The following is a 21961-nucleotide window of genomic DNA, read 5'->3' as shown; positions in this document are numbered from 1 at the left end:
TGACGCTGCAGTTTACCTTAATCACAGCACCCAAGTTGTCAAAGCCAGAGACAGTCAGCACGAGAACAGATTTAAACAAGATAATGTAGATTGATATTTATGCAAATTTCCAGAGACACTGTGCAAGCTACCAATGGAATTGCTTAGAGGTAGTATATATTTTTGCTTGGAGGGGAAAGTCATGTAATCCTCAATTTTGTTTTGCAGCAGATATCGATTCAGCTGACAATCATAGAAGACAGGATATCATTTGGCCTATTGTGCCTGCACCAGTTCCATGGTTGAGCTATCCAAATACTCTGAACTCCCTGGATCTGTCCCCACAGCCCTATAATTAGTTATTCCATTCAACTATTTATCAATTCCCTTTGGAAAGTTACTACTGAATCCTTGCAGACAGTACGACTTCAGTTTAAAGGTAGAAACAGACTCTTAATTGACAAAACAGTCAACATGTCACTTGACAGATCTTTCAGGATAGTTATTTTCATTCATCTTATAAACTGGTGAGATACAGCATACTTGTTGGGTAGCGGTTCATCTGACATACACAGGACATTGAACCAGGAGGCGGACGCGGCCCTTCGAGCCTGCTCTGCCATTCATTACAATCATGGCTGATCATTAAGTTCAATAACCTGATCCTGTATTTCCCCCCCATATTCCTTGATCCCTTTAGCGCCAAGAGCCATATCTAATTCCCTCTTGAAATTACACAACGTTTTGGCCTTGACTCCTTTCTGTGGTAGCGAATTCCACAGATTCACCACTCTCCAGGTGAAGAAACCTCTCCTCACATTCCTTATCCTCAAACTATGAACCTACTTCTGGACTCCCCCCATCATCAGGAACAAGAATGTTTCAAATACATCTAATTATTTTAAAGTGCAGTTACTGTTATGTAAGCAAATTGTGCAGCCATTTTACAAACAGCAAGATCCTATTATACATTATGGTATGGATCTGTTTCAGAGGTATTAGTTGAGGGAACAATGCCAGCGAGGGCACCAGGAGAACATGCTGTTCTTCGAATGGTAGGATCTGAACAGGCAGATTATGCTATTAAGCATTGACCTAGTTTGTGTACAAGTCCCCCCAAAAAATCTTATTCTCTTTTCATGCAGTGCTCCCATTGTCTGCAGGTTTATAATCATGGCTCTTGCCATTACATCCCTCTGTAGCAAGGTGAGGAGGCCATGCAAGACCACCTCAAGACAGAATAGGGATTGAACTTGCATACTGGCATCATTCTGCACACCACTCTAGTCATGTAATCAACTAAGATAACTGACCCTCTATGCTCTTACTGGTTAGTCATAAAACCAATATTGGCACCAGGCCACTTGGTGGTTCTCAGAGGCAGGGATTCTTGTACTCTGCAAAGAGCTACTAAGCTAATTTCCTGTCTTGATGGTCAAGACAAGGAACCCAAAAGGAACAAAACAAAACGGTAGTTGCAGAGACTGAATAATAATTTAAAAGATGCTGGAACTACTCAGCAGCCATGTGTAAAGATGAATAAAAGCAATAACAATCTTTATTGTCACAAGTAGGCTTACATTAACAGTGCAATGAAGTTACTGTGAAAATCCCCTATTTGCCACACTCCGGCGCCTGTTCGGGTACACAGAGGGAGAATTCAGAATGTCCAATTCACCTACAAGCACGTCTTTCTGGACTTATGGGAGGAAACCGGTAAACCCAGAGGAAACCCACGCAGTCACAGGAAGAATGTACAGGTTCCGCGCAGACAGTGACCCAAGCAGGGAATCGAACTTGGTCCCTGGCGCTGTGAAGCAATAGTGCTAACCACTGTGCTACTGTGCCACCAGTGAATAGAGATATGAGACACGATTTAACAGCTGGTAAATCTCACGAGAGGCAATCTAACGTGATCTTGTAAGACATCGCTGTCTGGAACCGCCGACAATGGGTGGGATCCAGATCAGGCAAATTTGCATACTGAAGTATTGCAGTAAGCGGAGTTCGTTAGTGCAGGAAATGGGATTGAGTGCAGCCTCGGCAGGGCACCCCTCTCCGAGGCCCCAAAATGAAGCAGAGTCCTGTTCCATAGCGTGGTCTTTCACAGCGCTGAGCGCGCCAGGAAACACGCGGCTAAAGAGCTCGAAATGGGCTCAAAAGTTTCAGGTCTGCAACCATTCCTTAAACGAATGATATTAGTTGGGAATTTCTTGCAACAACAGCAATCCTGGTATCAGACGTGAAAAGTTAGACCATTGTGCATTCCTCTTCACCAGTGATGTCAGAATCTACTGGAGTACTTATTTGGATATGGCACAGCAAGGACAATGACCACTCAGAAGCAACATGGAAGCCAATGGTGCCAACTTTTGAATACTTTACATAGTTGCAATATACAAAGGAAAAATAACATTCATAAATGTACAAAGTATTTTAAAAAATCAGTTTGGCTTGTTTCAGTCTCAATGAAAACAGTGTGTGTGCCTTTTAGCAGCATGCAGCTGAGAAATCAGAAAACTAGCAAAGAGAAACTTGTCAATGACAGTTTTGGATGGGGCAGAGCTATTCTAATTAACTTCTACCTGTTTCAGAATAGCTCTCTGAAAACGTCACAGAAGATTCTGATGTGTCAAAAACCTAATATACTTACTGACAGCACAATTTCCTGGGACCTCTGCACTAGAATAATGTTGCACACACACATTTCAAGACATTCCAGACCGTTATAACAACTCTATAATAAAACTGTAATTCAGTAAACGACCACTAAGTGGAGGCAAACAACCAATTAACATTTTATATGCACAACAATGAGAATTGTATTTTACAAGTTCAGGACGGAGGCAGACAGCAATACTAGATCCCAGAACATCGCAGCAGTGAGTAGGAGAAGCATCCACAGGTGGACCATCCAGGTTCTGTGTCCTGAAGGGGGTCCATCTCCCAGCCTTAATGTTCCTGGAGATCCATCTTCTTTCTCAGGAGCTCCATCATCTTTTTCCAATGGTGAGTTAGTGATGTTGAGCACCTGGATAGGATGCAGACTATATGCCACCATGCAATACAGTGCAAAACCTTTCTGCAATTTTGTGAGCAAATCCTTTTAAGTTAAAGGATGCAAAGCCAAGCTTAATTAATGACAGACATCCATGAGGCATCTAATTACAGAAAAATCTGATCCATATGAAAGACTCGAGGTGCAATTCTCAGGCAGTGTTGCGCTCTTGCTCAAGCGGAAAGAGGCTGGTGAACAGTGAGAGAGGTCAATAACGAGATCCATGCTAGGCACCAAATAGATGCGATGCAACCGGCCCGTTCCCACAGGCAATTTTAGAATCTCGCCGTCGTGTGGCAAGAAACCAATTATCACCACTTAAGCCCCATTTCCATACGACCCCATATCTAATGGCCTTCCGTCATACATCGGCCTCCCCAGCAAGTGCTCACGCTGGCACCGATTAGTACTCCTTTTGAAAAACGTGAACCTGGCAGAAGGGCTTATATGGGAAGCTATCTTTGCTCACAAGGAAAGAGCCCGGGGGCACTGGGCTTGCCACCTCAGTGCCCAGTGAGGGATGGGGACAATCGCTCATGGCACCACCATGCCAACTGCTGGATAGTGTACCTGTTCTGGGGACAATCCCGGTCCCTGCCCGTGTGTCCCAACAACCACCCGTAACCCTCACCGACTGCTGATGCCTTTGGCTGCGCGGCTGAAGGTTATTGCCAATAGGGAATTGGCAATTGTGGTTAAGAGAGCACCTCATAGATGCCAACTGGATTTCTGTAGGCCAGGCAGCATGTTGGTTGGTTTATTGTCACATGTACTGAGGCACAGTGAAAAGTATTATTTGCGTGCAGCTCAAACAGATCATTCCGTACATGAAACAAAACTACATAATAGGGCAAACGTAAAGTACACAATGTAAATACATAGTCACAGGCAGTGGGTGAAGCATACAGGAGTGCAGCACTACTCCGTAGAGAAGATGTCTGAAGAGATCAGATCAGTCCATAAATCCGTCAGTCCATAAGAGGGTCGTTTAGGAGTCTGGTAACAGTGGGAAAGCTGTTTTTGAATCTGTTAGTGCATACTCTCAGACTTTTATATCTGTTGCTCGATGGAAGAAGTTAGAAGAGCGAGTAAGCCAGATGGGAGAGGTCTTTGATTATGCTGTCCGCTTTTCCAAGGCAGTGGGAGGTGTAAACAGAGTCAATGGTTGGGAGTTTGGTTTGTGTGATGCACTGGGCGGTGCTCACGACTCTAGTTTCTTCCGGTCTTGGGCCGAGCAGTTGCCATACCAGGCTGTGATGCAGCCAGATAGGATGTTTTGTATGGTGCACCTGTAAAAGTTGATAAGAGTCAACGTGGACATGCCGAATTTCCTTAGTTTCCTGAGGAAGTATCGGTGCAACAACAGTCCTTGTTGTCGTGATGCTCCAGGGATGTGTGTAGGCCAGGGAGATGGCATCTGCTGTGGACCGATTGCGGCGATATGCGAATTGCAATGGATCTAGGTATTCTGGGAGTATGGAGTTGATGTGCCTCATGACTAACTCTTCGAAGTACTTCATTGCAATCGATGTCAGGGCCACCGGACGATAGTCATTGAGACATTTGCCTGGCTCTTCTTTGTCTTCTTGAAGCACGTGGCAACCTCAGAACGGAGAAAGGAAAAGTTGAAGATGTCCGTGAACACATCTGCTAGCTGGTCCGCGCAGGATCTGAGTGCACGACCAGGGACCCAGACCGGGTCCTTCACCTTCAGAGAGTTCACTATCAAGACGGCCGATCCAAATTCAGAAGCTGTGATGGTGGATGTGTCTGGGTGGGTCCAGGGCTGCTAGGGCAGTCGACAGCGGTTTGATGATTTCCTGCTCGAACGAAGCATAGAATGCGTCGAGTTCATCAGGGAGGAGTGCGCTGCTGCCGGCGATTCTGCTCAGCTTCGCGTTGTAGTCTGTTATGTTGTTTATGCCTTGTCACAACCGACGAGAGCCCGTAACTCTAGCTTGGTTTAATATTGTCTCTTGGCATCTCTGATGACTTTGTGGAGGTTGTACCTGGATTTCTTGTATGGGTCAGGGTCACCTGACTCGAACACCTCAGATTTGTCCTTCAGCAGGGCGTCAATCTGCCGATTAAGCCACGGTTTCCGGTTGGGGAACGTACATACTATTTTCTTTGACAGGCAGTCGTCTACACACTTGCTGATAAAGTCTGTGATGATGGGTGGCACAAATGGATAGCACTGTGGCTTTACAGCACCAGGGTCCCAGGTTCGATTCCCCGCTGGGTCACTGTCTGTGCTACACGCTCTCCCTGTGTCTGTGTGGGTTTCCTCCGGGTGCTCCGGTTTCCTCCCACAGTCCAGAGATGTGCAGGTTAGGTGGACTGGCCATGATAAATTGCCCGTAGTAACCAAAAAGGTTAGATGGAGTTATTGGGTTACAGGGATAGAGTGGAAGTGAGGCTTAAGTGGGTCGGTGCAGACTCAAATGGGCCGAATGGCCTCCTTCTGCACTGTATGTTCCATGATGGTGGCATACTCGCTTAGGTTGGTTACTGAGTTCTTAAATATGGACCAATCCACCGATTCCGAGCAGTCACTTAGGAGATCTTCTGTTGCCTCGGACCAGCACTGCACAACCTTCTTAACCAGATTCTCCCGCCTCAGTTTCTGCTCGTCTGCCAGGAGAAGGAGCACAATCTTACTGTCCAATTTTCCGAAGTGCGGTCGGGGGATGGATCGGTCGGCGTCCTTCATTTGTGTAGCAGTGGTCAAGAATGTTGTCGCCCCTGGTGGGACAGATGATGAGTTGGTGGAATTTTGGCAGTACACTCGAGGATGACCTTGAAGTCGCCGGCCACGATGAACAAGGGTGTTCCGCACTTCCGGTGGCTGCCATGCGTGGGTAGGTCGCGTTATCGGCAGCTCCCGCTGCTAACGGACTAACAGGTCCTTTCAAGGCGCTTTGGCTGCCCCTTTTCGACGAGAACGGTGCTAGAAGGCTCCCACATTAGTTTATGGAGGGGACCAGGAGCAGGACAGCCAAATAAACGACTACTGAGAAGCGGCAGGAACGGGTGCGGGAACAGAAAATGGCAGCTGGCTCGGATCAGGCAGCGTGGGCCCACTGGTCGCGGGAACAGCAAGAGTTCCTCAGAAGCTGCTTTGCTGACCTGAAAACAGAGATGCTGCCCCAATGAAGGCCTCAATGGAGAAAATGGTTCAGGCCCAGAGAATGCAGGAGAAGGTGATCAAGGAGACTGAGAAAAAGGTCTCAGATAATGAAGATGAGATCCTGGGTCTGGATGTCAGGGTGGAGGCACATGACAGCCTGCATAAGAGGTGGCAGGAGAGACTGGAAGACCTTGAAAACAGGTCCAGGAGGCAAAACCAGCACATTCTGGGCCTACCTACGGTTGCGGAGGGGTCGTACGCGAGTGCATTCGTGACCACGTTGATGGGAGCAGGAGCATTTCCTCGGACTCTGGAACTGGATGGGGCGCACAGAGTCCTTGCAAGGAAGCCCAAAACTAATGAACCGCCAAAGACTATGGTGGTACGGTTCCACCGCTTCTCAGATAAGGAACGAGTCCTGCGATGGGCTAAAAAGGAGTGGAGCAGGTGGGAGAACAGCCTAATCCGCATTTACCAGGACCTGGGAGCAGAACTGGCTAAAAGGCACGCTGGATTCAACCGTGCTTGAACTGTGGATTCAAGGCTGCCCTCCACAGTAAAGGGGTGAAGTTCGGGCTGTTGCATCCGGTGAGGCTTTGGGTCACGTATCAGGATCGCCACCATTACTTTGATACACCGGCCGAGGCGTGGACTTTTATCAAGCAAGAAAAGTTGGACTTGACCTAAAGGACAGGCACACTGGGACGTTACTCTGGTGGGGATGTTAATTGCCGGATAGCCGGAGGGAGCGACATTATGTTGTTCCCTCTTATTTTTGTTTGTTCCCTGCTCTTTAGCCATGTTTTCGGCTTTTGTAGAGTTCGGCTGATCACGTGGAATGTGCGGTGCCTGAATGGGCTGGTCAAGGGGGCTCGCGTGTTCTTGCACCTAATGGGGATAAAGGCAGACGTAGCCATGCTACAGGAGACACACTAAAACCTGCGCACCAAACAAGATTGAGAAAAGGGTGGGTAGGCCAGGTGTTCCATTCAGGGCTGCATCCAAAGACCAGAGGAGTAGCAAGGTCAGCAAACGGGTGGCTTTTGAGGCAGGGAGTATTGTGGCTGACAAAGGTGGCAAATACATAATGGTTAGCGGGAAGCTGCAGGGGGCTCGGGTGGTGCTAGTGAACATTTACGCCCCGAACTGGGACAGCGTGGAATTCATGAGATGCATGCTGGTGTAAAAATCCAGACTTAGACTCACACAATCTGCAAAGCGACCAGCGGCGGCTAATGAACTGGGGGATTCATGGAACAGGTGGGGGGTGTACACCGATGGAGATTCGCCCGGCTAAGGACGAAGGAGTTCTTTTTTTTCTCCCACGTCCACAGTTTATTCCCGTATAGATTCCTTTGTGATGAGCAGGGCGTTAATCCACAGCCATTAACAATATTTAACATAACTAAATATGTGCTCCGGTTTCCTCCCACAGTCCAATGATGTGCGGGTTGGGTGGATTAATCATGCTAAATTGCCCCTTGGTGTCCAGGGATCTGTAGGTTAGGTTAACGGGTTATTGAGATAGGGCGGGGAAGTGGGCTTGGGTGGCTCAGTGCAGGCCCGACGGGCTGAATGGCCTCCTTCTGCACTGTAGGGATTCTATAAGGATTACTGCCAAGGCCAATGATTTTTAGTGTTTAGGCATATCACTTGGAATGGAATGAAATGAAATGAATGAAATTAAATGAAAATGAAAATGAAAATCGCTTATTGTCACGAGTAGGCTTCAAATGAAGTTACTGTGAAAAGCCCCTAGTCGCCACATTCCAGAGCCTGTTCGGGGAGGCTGCTACAGGAATCGAACCGTGCTGCTGGCTTGCTTGGTCTGCTTTCAAAGCCAGCGATTTAGCCCAGTGAGCTAAACAATATAAACAAGGAAACAAAATCTTCGCTTAATTTATTAAATGAAGAGACTGGAAAAATATAGTTAGCAATGGCAATAGAAACGAAATGGCAGAAACAGAATTAACATTTTAGGTAATTACCGTTCACCAGAACTGGTGAAAGGTCGTAGGACTGAAATGTCAACTTTGTTTCTGCCTTCACAGGTGCAGCCAGAACGGAGTATTTCCAACATTTTCTGTTTATACTTCAAATTACCACCATTCACAACATTTCACTCCAGTGCAAGCTAAATGGCACTATTTATAGGACATATGGAGGGAGGTGGTGGCTTGGTGGCATTGTCACGACACTCTGGTTCCTGGTTTTAAATCCTACCACAGCAGATGGTAGAAACAAATCCAATAATGCCTGGAATTAAAATGTCTAATGTCAATTGTCATTAAAAAAACCTTGCTAGTTCACTAATGTCCTTTATCTTCCCCAAGTCTTCACCTGGTCTGGCCTACATGTGACTCCAGATCCACAATAATTTGGTTGACTCTTAAAGTAAGCCTAGTAAGCCACTTAGTTGTATCAAACTACTACAAAGTCAATAAAAGGGAAAGAAACCGACATCAACCTCAGCAAACCCTGCCTGGTCCACCTTGCAAAGCCCTCCTTACTAACATCTAGTGGCTTCTGACAAATATGGGAGAGCAGTCTCAGCCTAGTCCAACATCTACAAGTTTGCTGACGATACGACCAGTGGGCCGGATCTCGAATAACGATGAGTCAGAATACAGGAGGGAGATAGAGAACCTAGTGGAGTGGTGTAGCGACAACAATCTCTCCCTCAATGCCAGCAAAACTAAAGAGCTGGTCATTGACTTCAGGAAGCAAAGTACTGTACACACCCCTGTCAGCATCAACGGGGCCGAGGTGGAAATGGTTAGCAGTTTCAAATTCCTAGGGGTGCATATCTCCAAAAATCTGTCCTGGTCCACCCACATCGACGCTACCACCAAGAAAGCACAACAGCGCCTATACTTCCTCAGGAAACTAAGGAAATTCGGCATATCCACATTAACCCTTACCAGCTTTTACAGATGCACCATGGAAAGCATCCTATCGGGCTGCATCACAGTCTGATATGGCAACTGCTCGGCCCAGGACCGCAAGAAACTTCAGAGTCGTGAATACCGCCCAGTCCATCACACAAACCTGCCTCCCATCCATTGACTCCATCTACACCTGCCTGGGGAAAGCGGGCAGTATAATCAAAGATCCCTCCCACCCGGTTTACTCGCTCTTCCAACTTCTTCCATCGGGCAGAAGATACAGAAGTCTGAGAACACGCCGAACAGACTCAAAAGCAGCTTCTTTCCCACTGTCACCAGACTCCTAAATGACCTCATTAACACTACACCCTGTATGCTTCATCCACAGACTCAAAAGCCGCTTCTTTCCCACTGTCACCAGACTCCTAAATGACCTCATTAACACTACACCCTGTATGCTTCATCCGATGCCAGTGCTTATGTAGTTACATTGTATATCTTGAGTTGCCCTATTATGTATTTTCTTTTATTCCCTTTTCTTCCCATGTACTTAATGATCTGTTGAGCTGCTCGCAGAAAAATACTTTTCACTATACCTCGGTACACATGACAATAAACAAATCCAATCCAATCCAACTGGTTTAGCTCAGTAGGCTAGACAGCTGGTTTGTGATGCAGAAAAAGGCCAGCAGCGTGTGTTCAATTCCCATACCAGCTGAGAATTCTGAATTCTCCCACTGTGTACCCGTACAGATGCCGGAATGTGATGACTAGGGGATTTCCACAGTAACTTCATTGCAGTGTTAATGTAAGCCTACTTGTGACAATAAAGATTATTTATTTAACAACAGCCTGACAGTCATAATCAGGGAATCATGCCTTTCAGTAACGTCACCACTTTCACCATCCCTGGGTATGTCCTGTCCCACCAGCAGCAGAGACGGCAACACAGTAGTGGTATACAATTGCCCTGGGGAGTCCTCAACATCAACTCTGGACCCAATGAAGTCTCATGACTTTAGGTCAAATGTGGGCAAGGATAACGCCTGCTGATTACCACGTACTGTCCATCTTCAGCTGATAAATCAGTACTCGTCCATGTTGAACATGGGCAGCACGGTAGCATTGTGGATAGCACAAATGCTTTACAGCGCCAGGGTCCCAGGTTTGATTCCCCGCTGGGTCACTGTCTGTGTGGAGTCTGCACGTTCTCCCCGTGTGTGCGTGGGTTTCCTCCGGGTGCTCCGGTTTCCTCCCACAGTCCAAAGATGTGCAGGTTAGGTGGATTGGCCATGATAAATTGCCCTCTTAGTGTTAGGTGGGGTTTCTGGGTTATGGGGATAGGGTGGAGGTAGGGGCTTGGGTAGGGTGCTCTTTCCAAGAGCCAGTGCAGACTCGATGGGCTGAATGGCCTCCTTCTGCACTGTAAATTCTATGAAAAAAACACTGCTTGGAGGAAGCTCCAAGGGCATAGAATGTACTCTAGGTGGGGAACTTCAATGTCCACCACCAAGAATGGCAACTGATCGACCCCTAATGGACATAACTGCTAGGTTGGGTCTACGACAGGTGGAGAGGGAACTAAGACTGGGGAAAAACATACTAGACGTCATCCTCACCAAACTGCCTCCTCCATCGTGTTGTGTGGCACTACCATTGTGCTAAATAGGATAGATTCAGAACAGTTCTACAAACTGACTGGGCATCCATGAGGCGCTGCCAGCAGCAGCAGAATTTACTCAGCCATAATCTGTAACCTCATGGCCCAGTATAACCCCCACTCTACCAAGCCAGGGGATCAACTCTGGTTCAATGAAGAGCGCAGGAGGGCATACCAAAAAAATGAGGTGTCAACCCGGTGAAACTACACACAGGACTGCTTACTGCTCATGTCATTTGGCATGCAAGTGATAAGACAGAGCCAAGTGATCCCACAACCAACAGATCATATCTCAGCTCTGCAGTCCTGCCACATTCAGTCATGAATGATGGTGGACAATTAAATAATTCACTGGAGGAGGCAGCTCCTCAACTGTCCCCATCCTTAATGATGGTGGAGCTGAAGCTTTCGCAATAATCTTCAGCCAGAAGTGCCAAGTGGATAATCCATCTCTATGTCCTCCAGTGGTCTCAGACATCACAGATGCCAGTCTTCAGCCAATTCATTTCACCCCACGTAATATCAAGAATTGGCTGAAGACACAGGATATGACAACGGCTATGGGCCCTGACAGTATTCCAGAAATAGTGCTTCAGAACATGCTGTGCCCCTAGCCAAGCTGTTCCAGAACAGCTACAACATTGGCATCTACCTGGCAATATGCAAAATTGCCCAGGTATGTCCTGTACACAAAAAGTACGACAGATCCAACCCAGCCAACTATCAGTCTATTCATCATCAGCAAAGTGATGAAAGGGGTCATCAACAGTACTATCAACTGTCGGTTAGCAACAACCTATTCACTGATACTCAGTTTGGGTTCTGTCAGGCTCACTATGCTCCTGACTTCATTACAGCCTTGTTTCAAACATGGATAAAAGAGCTGAACTCCAGAAGTGAGGGGAGGTGCGCTTGGCATCAAGGCAGCATTTGAGAGTATGGCATCAACGAGCCTTAGAAGAATTGGAGTCAATGGGAATCATGAGGCAAACTCTCCGCTGGTTGGAGTCATACCTAGCACAAAGGAAGTTGGTTGTGATTATTGGAGGGCAGTCATCTCAGTCACAGGACATCGCTGCAGGAGTTCCTCTGGGTAGTGTCCTAGGCTCAACCATCTTCAGTTGCTTCATCAATAACCTTCCTTCCAACACAAGGTCAGAAGGGGGATGCTCGCTGATGATTTCAACGGTTCAGCACTGTTCGCGACTCCTCACACACTGAAGCAGTCCAAATGCAAATACAGCAAGTCGTGGACAATATCCAGACCTGAGTTGTATGTGGCAAGTGACATTTAAATCACACAAGTGCCAGATAATGACCTTCTCCAATAAGAGAGACATTCAATGTTATTGCCATCACTGAACCACACTATCAATATCCTGGCGGTTACCGCGGACCAGAAACTCAATTGGACCAGCCACTACTGTGACTACAAGAGCAGGTCAGAGGCTAGGAATCCTGCGGCAAATAACTGACCTCCAGACTCCCCAAAGCCTATCCACCACCTACAAGGCACAAGTCAGGAGAGTGATGGAATACCCCCCACTTGCCTGGATTGATTGCAGCTCCAACAACACTCAACAAGCTCAACACCATCCAGGATAAAGCACCCACTCAATTGGAACCCCTGCCACAAACATTCACACCCTCCACCACCGAACAGTAGCAGCAGTGTGTTCCATTTACAAAATGCACTGCGGAACTCACCAAGGCTCCTTAGGCAGCATCTTCCAAACCCACTATAACTACCATGTAGAAGGGCAGTAGATACATGGGCAAACCACTGCCTGCAAGTTGCCCTCCAAGCCACTCACCATCCTGACTTGGAAATATAATCACCATTCCTGTACATTCCTGGGTCAAAATCCTGGAACTCTCTCCCTAACAGGACTCTGTGGGGGTACCTATACCACATGGACTGCAGTGGCTCAAGAAAGCAGCTCATCAAGAAAGCAGCTCATCATCACATTCTCAAGGGCAATTAGGAATGGACAATAATGGCATAATCAGAGACCCCCTCCCACCCAGCTTACTCACTCTTCCATCGGGCAGGAAATACAAAAGTCTGTCGAACAGACTCAAAAACAGCTTCTTCCCGGCTGTTACCAGACTCCTAAATGACCCGCTTATGCAGTGTTCTTCAAAGTCGCGGGCATGTGTCGGGAGGGTCGCGGAGCCATTGTCTGCGGCGCTCCCGATCTCGCAAATCTCCGCGCAGCAGCCGGCTTTTCATAACGCTGGCTGCAAGCGGCCGCGAACATGTTAAAAAAAAAAATTTGGCTGCATTGCGCACAATGATCGGCACGCATGCGCATTCCGCCGCGAACATGTAAAAACATTTGGCCGCATTGCACATGTGCGCCGATCGGGCACGCATGCGCAGTGCGGCAGCTATATTTTTTTTAAACGGTTGCAGCTTTTTGTTTTACAAGTTCTGTAGTGGTTTTTATTGATTTATTTTATTCATTTCATTTTTATTTTTTTCATTTATTTTATTCAGTTTATTTTTTTTTACAAGTTCGGGGGGGGGGGGGGGGGGGTTTATTTGATAAAATTTTACAGGAAACAAATTCTGAACTTTGGACAAACAGATGGAGACTCCATACTTTTCGACACCGGAAGGCTACACCTTCATCCAACAGGTTCCATTGGAGGAGTGTACACGAGGGCCAAAGGGACCCAAAACCATTTCCTCCATTTCTGTCAGCAGCAAACAAGGTAAGAAGGTTTGTCGGTTGGTATAAATGGGTCCCCGGAAAAAAGTTTGAAGAACACTGCTCTTATGGACTGACCTGATTAACACTACACCCCTGTATTCTTCACCCGATGCCCATGTCTATGTAGTTACATTGCATGCCTTGTATTGCCCTATTTTGTATTTTCTTTTCAAGTACTTTATAATCTGTTGAGCTGCTCGCAGAAAAAATACTTTTCACTGTACCTCAGTACATGTGACAATAAGCAAAATCCATCCAATAAATGCTGGCCTAGCCTGCGAAGCCTGCACACTGTAAAATTGATTAAAAACACAGCTGATCAGCTTGGGAATACTCTGGATATAATCAGTGTGCAACAAAAAAATGGTTAAACAGGGCAGCACGGTGGTGCAGTGGGTTAGCCCTGCTGCCTCACGGCGCTGAGGTTCCAGGTTCGATCCCGGCTCTGGGTCACTGTCCGTGTGGAGTTTGCACATTCTCCCCGTGCTTGCGTGGGTTTCGCCCCCACAACTCAAAGATGTGCAGGCTAGGTGGATTGGCCACGCGAAATTGCCCCTTAATTGGAAAAAAATGAATTGGGGACTCTAAATTTTTTTTTAAAATGGTTAAACAGGATACTCAGCCACAGACATCACAAATCATAGGAAGTGGCAGAGTTTGTGTAGAGTATGAATCTAAACCTACCCAAGCACAGACTGGTCACATAACGAGAAAGATAATCTGGCACTAGAAAGGATGCAGTGAAGGGAAGCCCTTCGGTTCATAGATAGCATAAAATAATTTTGAAAAAGCTGCAGAAGCACAGAATGATTACATTGAAGGGAAGATTAGGGATGAAAGATCTCTAGATTCTAGTAATTCAGGACCCTTAAGCGTACAGTCATGACGTAAAGTCTAATATAGCAACACTGGAAAGGAATTAAAAAAAGAGGCCTTGTTGGAAATAATGCAGAGAGAAACGGACACAAAGCATAAAACATAGGTGTTTGGCCAAAATTTGATACTATCCATTCTCACAATAGAAGTGACTATACTTTAAAGGTACTTGATTGGCTGTGAAGCTCTTTGAGATGTCTGGTGGTCACTAAAACAAAATTTCCCAACGCGGCAATTTCCCAATTTATATAACATTCATCATACTGGATACTTAAAAAAATAATAATATTGTAGAGCGAGAACTACATTTGCACTTCCCCAAAACATTGCAGTCTAGGGCAACACTTTATCAAACATTCATAATCATGTTTCATCATGCCGTAAATCCATGTTTCTCTAAACTGTATTTTTCGACAACAATCTTTGGTCAAATAGCGCATATTCAGCCCATACCTGGTCCCAGCCCCAGAGTTTTGATCGAGGTTCAGGTAACTGCAGCAGATCTACAGCCGTTTCTCTTATAACCTCAGGGTTCAGAACTCGAAACTGTGCTGGTTGAATTGGTATTTCTTCTGTCACTTTCTGCCAGAACCAAATTCTTTCCCAAAATGACTAAATGGTAAAGAAAATACTATAAATTAACAAAATATACAGCTACGTCATTGTTACAGAATGATTTTTATGCTGATATCATTAATTCAGCAATCTCTACATATTGCTTCAGCCGAACTTCATTGAAACCAACAGCGGATGACAATTTTCCACATAAATACAAGATGTCAACATTTATATTTCTTTCTTACAAATAAATTAGCAAGAGTGCTGATAATGGGGGATTCAACAATACTAATGTCATTGAATGTCAAGGGCAGGTGGTTAAGTTCTCTCTTATTGAATTGGAAACCTACAAATTCACCACTATTCAAATAAAAAAAAACAACAGTGAAGAGAAACAAACGTTAGTTAGTCTAATATCGCTCATTGGGAAAATGCGAGAATTCCTTATTAAGGAGGTAGGACATTTGGAAGATCATTATACAAGCAGAGTCAACATGGTCTTGTGAAAGGGAAATGGTGTTTGACAAGCTGTGTTTTAAGTTTGTATTAAACAGGGTGGAAATGCTGATTTATATAACATCAATAAAGATTACGTAAAGTTCTGGCTGGAGTCAAATTGTGCTTGACACAAAGAAAAATCAGTTCCAGACTATGTCTTAGATGTAACTTTTAGTATTTTGGTTGGGAGAGGACTGCAGGCTACTGTAGTAGGAAACTGTTAACAGAGCATAAAGAACTTCCTACAAAGGAGGGAAGATCAGCAACAGATCACATTTCTGTCTTTATAGACCAAGTGACCACACACCAGGCAGTTCTTCCTTACCTGATCAATGACATTTGTATCCTCAGCTTAATATCATGTTTTTTAGGAGAAAAAAAGAGGTTGAGAAAAAATATCCTCTGACTAATAAAAACCAAATGGAGCTACCGTAAAGGCTTAAGAACACATAAATAATTTCCTCCTGATGGTTCAATCAGGTCTGATATGAATGCATGTCTCATTAGGGCAGCACAAGTGGATAGCACTGTGGGTTTCCTCCGGGTGCTCCGGTTTCCTCCCACAGTCCAAAGACGTGCAGGTTAGGTGGATTGGCCAGGATAAATTGCCCTTAGTGTCCAAAAAGTTGGGAGGGGTTATTGGGTTGCGGGGATAGGGTGGAAGTGAGGGCTTAATTGGGTCGGTGCAGACTCGATGGGCCGAATGGTCTCCTTCGGCACTGTATGTTCTTGTAAGGTATCATCTTAAACATAGTAGCTTTATTGTTACAACTACCTTGATGTTATACCATCACTGCCTCATAGGTTATTGATGTGGAGATGCCGGCGTTGGACTGGGGTGAGCACAGTAAGAAGTCTTATAACACCAGGTTAAAGTCCAACAGGTTTGATTCAAACACGAGCTTTCGGAGCGCAGCTCCTTCCTCAGGTGAGGAAGGAGCTGCGCTCCGAAAGCTCGTGTTTGAATCAAACCTGTTGGACTTTAACCTGGTGTTGTAAGACTTCTTACAGTGCTCATAGGTTATTGGCAGAGACGAACAATACAAAGTAGTTAAGACTAGACAATGGGCTAGGTTCAACCAAATAGGAACAAAGTCCCATAATGAGCGTGTTTAGCCTAGTGTTTCCCGGTGCTCGCACTGCCAAGAAACATTAGGCTATTTAATGCGACTTGCATTGTATAAAGGGGCCTGACAGGTTACACGCAGCCAAGGCTACACATAGCACGTGTTCCCCACTGTACAAAACGGGGCTGTGCCAGGGCACCACCCTGTCCTAAGGGCATGCAGCTGGGGGCCTCCAATCCCCTGGGAGGCCCCCACGAGTGCCGTTCTGTCTGGTCCCCGCTGAACGACTCTCGTCTGAGATTTCCGAGGCAAAAGGGATGAATCCCCAAGCCTTAGGTTCCTCGGAAATCTGCACATGAGTGAGACTTACTTACTGCCTCGTTCTAATATGCAGATTTGCCAAAAAGTGACCCCACCACAATGGGCAGGATTTACATTGCAAGATCCTACGAGCTTGCGTTGGATCTCGCGATGCATTGCGAGCCAGGTAGATCTTGGGATCAGGGACCAGAATATTTTTGGGACAAGGGATATTTTGCAGCATTCAGGACGTATAAATATGGGAATGGGGTTAATTCCAGAATAGTGTGTGTGCGCGCAGCCATTAAGAAAGTTAAGTGCACCTTTATTTTCGATTGTGGTCTTTCTCATTGAGTGTTTCACTTGTTAATTAACCTTCTTTTATTTGATTGGTTACAAGACTGGACATTTTCCCTCACTGATTTTGCATATCTATCCTCACATGATACCAAATTGAAAAAACACTCCTTCCAGGCTTTGGGATACTCTTGCATCTAACATCAGTGAGGTTAAGTGTTTTGCAAATATAGTGCACCAGTAAGAAGTGTTGAAATTTTAGTAAAGCTACTCACCACTCTTTCTTTTTTAATCATAGCTTTCAGCCAGCTGAAATCTACTCCCTTATACATTACGGCGACAAACAGCATGTGAGGATCATAGTCAAGCTGAGATTTTGGTGCTCCCTCTGGATAGCTCATTCTTATAGTGGTTCTGTTACCAACATCTTTAGTGAATCCTTCGATTGGTGCATTGTTCAACCTGGGAAGAATATAAATTTCTTGGTAAATTAAAACTACAAAAATAATTTAAACACTATTTTGTTTTGGTTTGCATGCATAGTGAGTTTCTAACATTAAATACCTGAATTAGGATGGCATGTCATAAGGAACAAGGGAGTAGGACAGGCCATTCGGCCTGACGACTGATCGGATTAGGATCTGGACTCAGTTTCCTGCCTGTACTCCCACTGCCCTGGACTCCCTTGTCTATCATAAAGCTATCCAACATATTCAATGACCCAGCCTCCACTGCTTTTTAAGGAAGAAAATTCCACAGGTTAACAACACTGAGAAAAATATTCTCCTCGTGCATTTAAAGGGAGGTCTTTTATTATTAAACTGTGTCCCGTACAAGGGAAAATATCTTGCTATCTACCCTATCAAGTCCCTCAGGATCTTGGGTAATCTGATGCAATTGCTTCATTCTTCTAAACTCCAGTGGTTAACGGCCTATCTTCATAAATTCTTCATCCCACGAATGAAACGCCTGAACTTTCTCTGAACTGCTTCTAATTTTCAAAAGGAGCCCAAAACTTTGCACAGGACTTTTAAAGTGGTCCTGCACAGCTGCAGGAAAACTTCCCTACTTTCAGGAAGAAATCCCCTACTTAGGGGCTGGTTTAGCACAGTGGGCTAAACAGCTGTCTTGTAATGCAGAACAAGGCAGCAGCGCGGGTTCAATTCCCGGACTGGCCTCCCCAAACAGGGCCGGAATGTGACGACTAGGGGCTTTTCACAGTAACTTCTTGTGAAGCCTACTTGTGACAATAAGTGATTATTATTGTTCCATTCTCCTTGCAATGATGCCAGCATTCTATTTGCCTACCTAATCACTTGATATTACTAACTTTGTGATTCATGTGCCAGGACACGCAGATCTCCTTGTACCACGTTCTGCAATCACTCTCCATTTAAATAATATGCTGCTTTTCTATTCTTCCTGCTCAGTTCACAAATTCACATTTTTCCACTTACAAGCCATTTGCCAAATTTTTGCCCACTTGCTTCTTTTGACAACTTACTTGCCGACCTATTTTGGTACAATCATTTAGCTACCATGCATTCAGTCCCTTCACCCAAGTCATTGATGAAGATTGTTAGTAGTTGAGGTCCCAGCACCGATCCATGTGACACTCCACAGCTTGCCAACCTGAAAATACCAATTTATCCCCTACTCTTCTTCCTATTAGCTTACCAATCCTTTTACCATGCTAATAGGTTATCCCTGGTCTTTTGGAAATCCCATACACTAGACTTGCAGGTTCTCCTTTCCACCTTACTTGCTACTCCCTCGAAGAACTTCTAATAAATTCAGCACAATTGCCCTTTCACAAAACCACATTGACTGCCTGATCCATTGATAATTTTCTAACTATCTCGCCAAAACCTGAAAAATGAATTGCAGACAGATGGCAGGCAAACTTGCCTATAGTTTCTTGCTTTCTGTCAACCTCATTTCTTGAATAAAGGTTTGATATTTTATTATCCAATCTGCTGGGACTCTTCCAGAATCAGAGTCATTTTGGAAGTTTATGGCCAACCTCTGCTATTGCTACAGCCACTTCTTTTAGACCTTAGGAGTGCTGTCTATCAGCTGTTAAGTCTACTTGTTTTCATTTTCCCCTGATGACAGTGATTGTTTTAAGTTTCCCCCCTTCCTTTTGCCTCTTAATTTTCAGGTGTTTTTGGGAAGTTTCAAGACAGACTGCCATTTCCTTGTTTGAGACAGACTGCCATTTCCTTGTTTCCATGATTAATTCCCCAGACACACACTCTAAAGGACAAACACTCTCTAGTTTTTCCTTTTTAAATACATGCAGACACTACTATTTATTTTTATTTCTAGCTGGCTTTCTCATACTTTAATTCCTCTTTTTGTTTTAAACTCATTGTTTTCTGGCTCTTAAAATCTGTCCAATCTTTAGATTTGCCACAAATCTTTTCAGAATTGGCTGGTGTTTCTTTCAATATATGTATTATACTTTAACTTCCTTATTTAGCCACAGATGATGCATCTATCTCAAATAATCTTTTTTTCTTACTGGGATAAATATTTTCTGCATATTATTTTTTATCTCCTCAAGCGGTCAGTCACTGTATCTCAACCTTTAAACCTACTTTTTCAGTTCACTTTAGCCAACTCTGCCTTCATGCCCTTGTTTAAAAATTAGTCTGAGACTGAAGTTCTTACCTCCAAACTGAATGTGCAATTCTATGTTATAACCAAAAAAATAAATAAATAAATAAAAAAATCGCTTATTGTCACGAGTAGGCTTCAATGAAGTTACTGTGAAAAGCCCCTAGTCGCCACATTCCGGCGCCTGTCCGGGGAGGCTGGTGCGGGAATTGAACCGTGCTGCTGGCCTGCTTGGTCTGCTTTAAAAGCCAGCGATTTAGCCTTGTGAGCTAAACCAGCCCCTATCAATCACCTATCGGCTCCTTTACTACGAGGTTATTGATTAATCCGGTCTCATTGCACATTCAGAAGTCTACAATGGCCTGCTCCCTGGTGGCACTTGTTGTGAAAAATCAGAAGAATATGACATTTGAAACAGAAAAGTAACAATAAGAGTGTCTGAGACTATATGAATCAAAGGGAGCAGTCCCACAAGGGTTAACAGCAGCAGCCTGTTTTTGAAAACAGACAACATCACCGTAGCAGCCTGTTTTGAAAGCAGACAACTTCACAAGCAGGGAAGAGAACAGATAAGAACTACATTATAATTTACAAATTAGAAAAGTCCTTGGATTGACTTAAACTCTTAAAAGTTATATGAAAGGAAACAGTATTTCACAAATCTTGAAGCAATGGAATTCATTAAGCAATTAAGAAAGACAGCTAGAATTTAAAAAGTGTAAAGATAAGGAAGAACCGGCAAGTACGAAAAGTTACTGATACCGGTAATAAAGTAAAACAACTGATTTACAAATTAAGAAAACTAAAAGGTGATAAGGCCACACTATAGCTTACATCATTTGTGAAGTTAAAACCTTGTAGAAAATGACAAGGCAGATAAAGTTAAGAGTCGGAAGTGATAATCCTAATATGGCATTAGCTTAACCTAAAAATGACCAGAGTCAAATCTAAGAAAACTCATTAAAAGACACATACATCCAAAAGAAATGCTAACTAAGACACAAGCAGATTAATTACATATCAAGAAAAGCGAGAAAGTTACAATCCGGAAAGGCGAGCTGCTGAGGAGATAACTGCACAAGGTAGCACCATGCTTCTGAATCGCTAAAATTTAATGTTCAAACTGTCAAGACACCAGGCAACAGGATGCCAGGTGCAGTTTTTAGGTGGCCCCAAATTCCTATAAAAATTGGGGGAGATGAGCAGAGAATTCAGATTCTTCCTCAGTGATGGGACGAGCAACATCTACAGACCGAGCAGCCCAGAGAAGCGAACAGAAGACCAAAAGTTAAAGAAAACTGATTGTCAAGAGAGACTTGAAAGTCTGCAACTGGTCTGAACAGGAAAAGATCTTTTTACCTTTCTGTAAAAGTAGTTATTCTCTTTTAACTTGAAAATAAAGTTAAGTTCAAATTGATAACCTGAAAAAGTGGTTATTAGTATTTTCTTTAAAGTTTACTTTACTTCACTTAGCAAACTGGACCCGTGTGCAAGTTACCAGGTAGTAAGTAAATAAAAGTCTTCTGCAAAGATAGGGGTTATACCGGGGGATAACTTGAAATATTAGTTTGACCTGAATAGCACCCCGCTAAGTCTGCATAGGAGTCGGGGAGTGAGAATCCCTGCTCACCATTTAGAATAAACCGGCCCTTTTTGGTGTAGGGGGAATTCTAAGAATAGTGGTGAGGCACAAACTACACACTAGAAGGCACTGCGCAAAGAAATTGTGCTAAATGCGCTGATTAACTCTTTTCTAGGCTACCCTTCCCAATCTGATGCCAATATAAAGTCATCCATGATTATAAAAGTACACATTACAGGCCCCAGTTATTTCTTCCTGAATACTGTCCTACAATGTAATTACTATGGAGGGGGGCCTATAAACTATTGAAAGATAACACTTGGCTTTCACTTTTCTTCGCTCGGCCCAAACGGTTTTGACATCTTGCTCAAGCCAAGGTCACCCCTCACTACTATACCAATGTCATCCCTAATTTAATAACTAACCCACCAACTTTTTTTTCAGCTTCCTGCATTTCATAAATGTCATATGTCCTTCAATAATAAAGGTCCCAGTCATTGACCCCTTGCAATCGAATCGGCGTAATGGCCATCAGATCATACATATTTATTTCCACCTATGCTAAAAATTGATTTGTTTTGTTACAAATACTGCATACATTCACATATAAAGCCTTGAACTGACTTTTCACCATTTTCATAATCTCCAGCCTTATTTGCTGGTGCACTCTATACAAGTTTGTGTCAGAAGTAACACTTTATAGTGAGTACAAGAAATAGGAGTGGACCACATGGG

The 21961-nt window shown here is 44.4% G+C and overlaps 1 protein-coding gene across 5 annotated transcripts in view; it reads right to left on the bottom strand.

Annotated features, from left to right (window-relative positions):
- The window catches only part of st3gal5 (ST3 beta-galactoside alpha-2,3-sialyltransferase 5), an 85556-nt gene that overhangs the window by 3771 nt on the left and 59824 nt on the right, over positions 1 to 21961 (bottom strand). For all 5 annotated transcript variants that reach the window (XM_038793306.1, XM_038793305.1, XM_038793310.1 and 2 more), the window contains 2 exons: positions 17301 to 17487; positions 14759 to 14917 (listed from right to left, as the gene is read on the bottom strand). In XM_038793306.1, the coding sequence (XP_038649234.1) occupies positions 14759 to 14917; positions 17301 to 17487 (346 nt within the window). The remainder of the gene's footprint in view (positions 1 to 14758; positions 14918 to 17300; positions 17488 to 21961) is intronic.

Source organism: Scyliorhinus canicula, chromosome 3, assembly GCF_902713615.1.
Source record: "Scyliorhinus canicula chromosome 3, sScyCan1.1, whole genome shotgun sequence".
NCBI lineage: Eukaryota > Metazoa > Chordata > Chondrichthyes > Carcharhiniformes > Scyliorhinidae > Scyliorhinus > Scyliorhinus canicula.
Note: the sequence above shows the minus strand (reverse complement) of the source record. Positions and strands in the feature narration are given on the sequence as shown.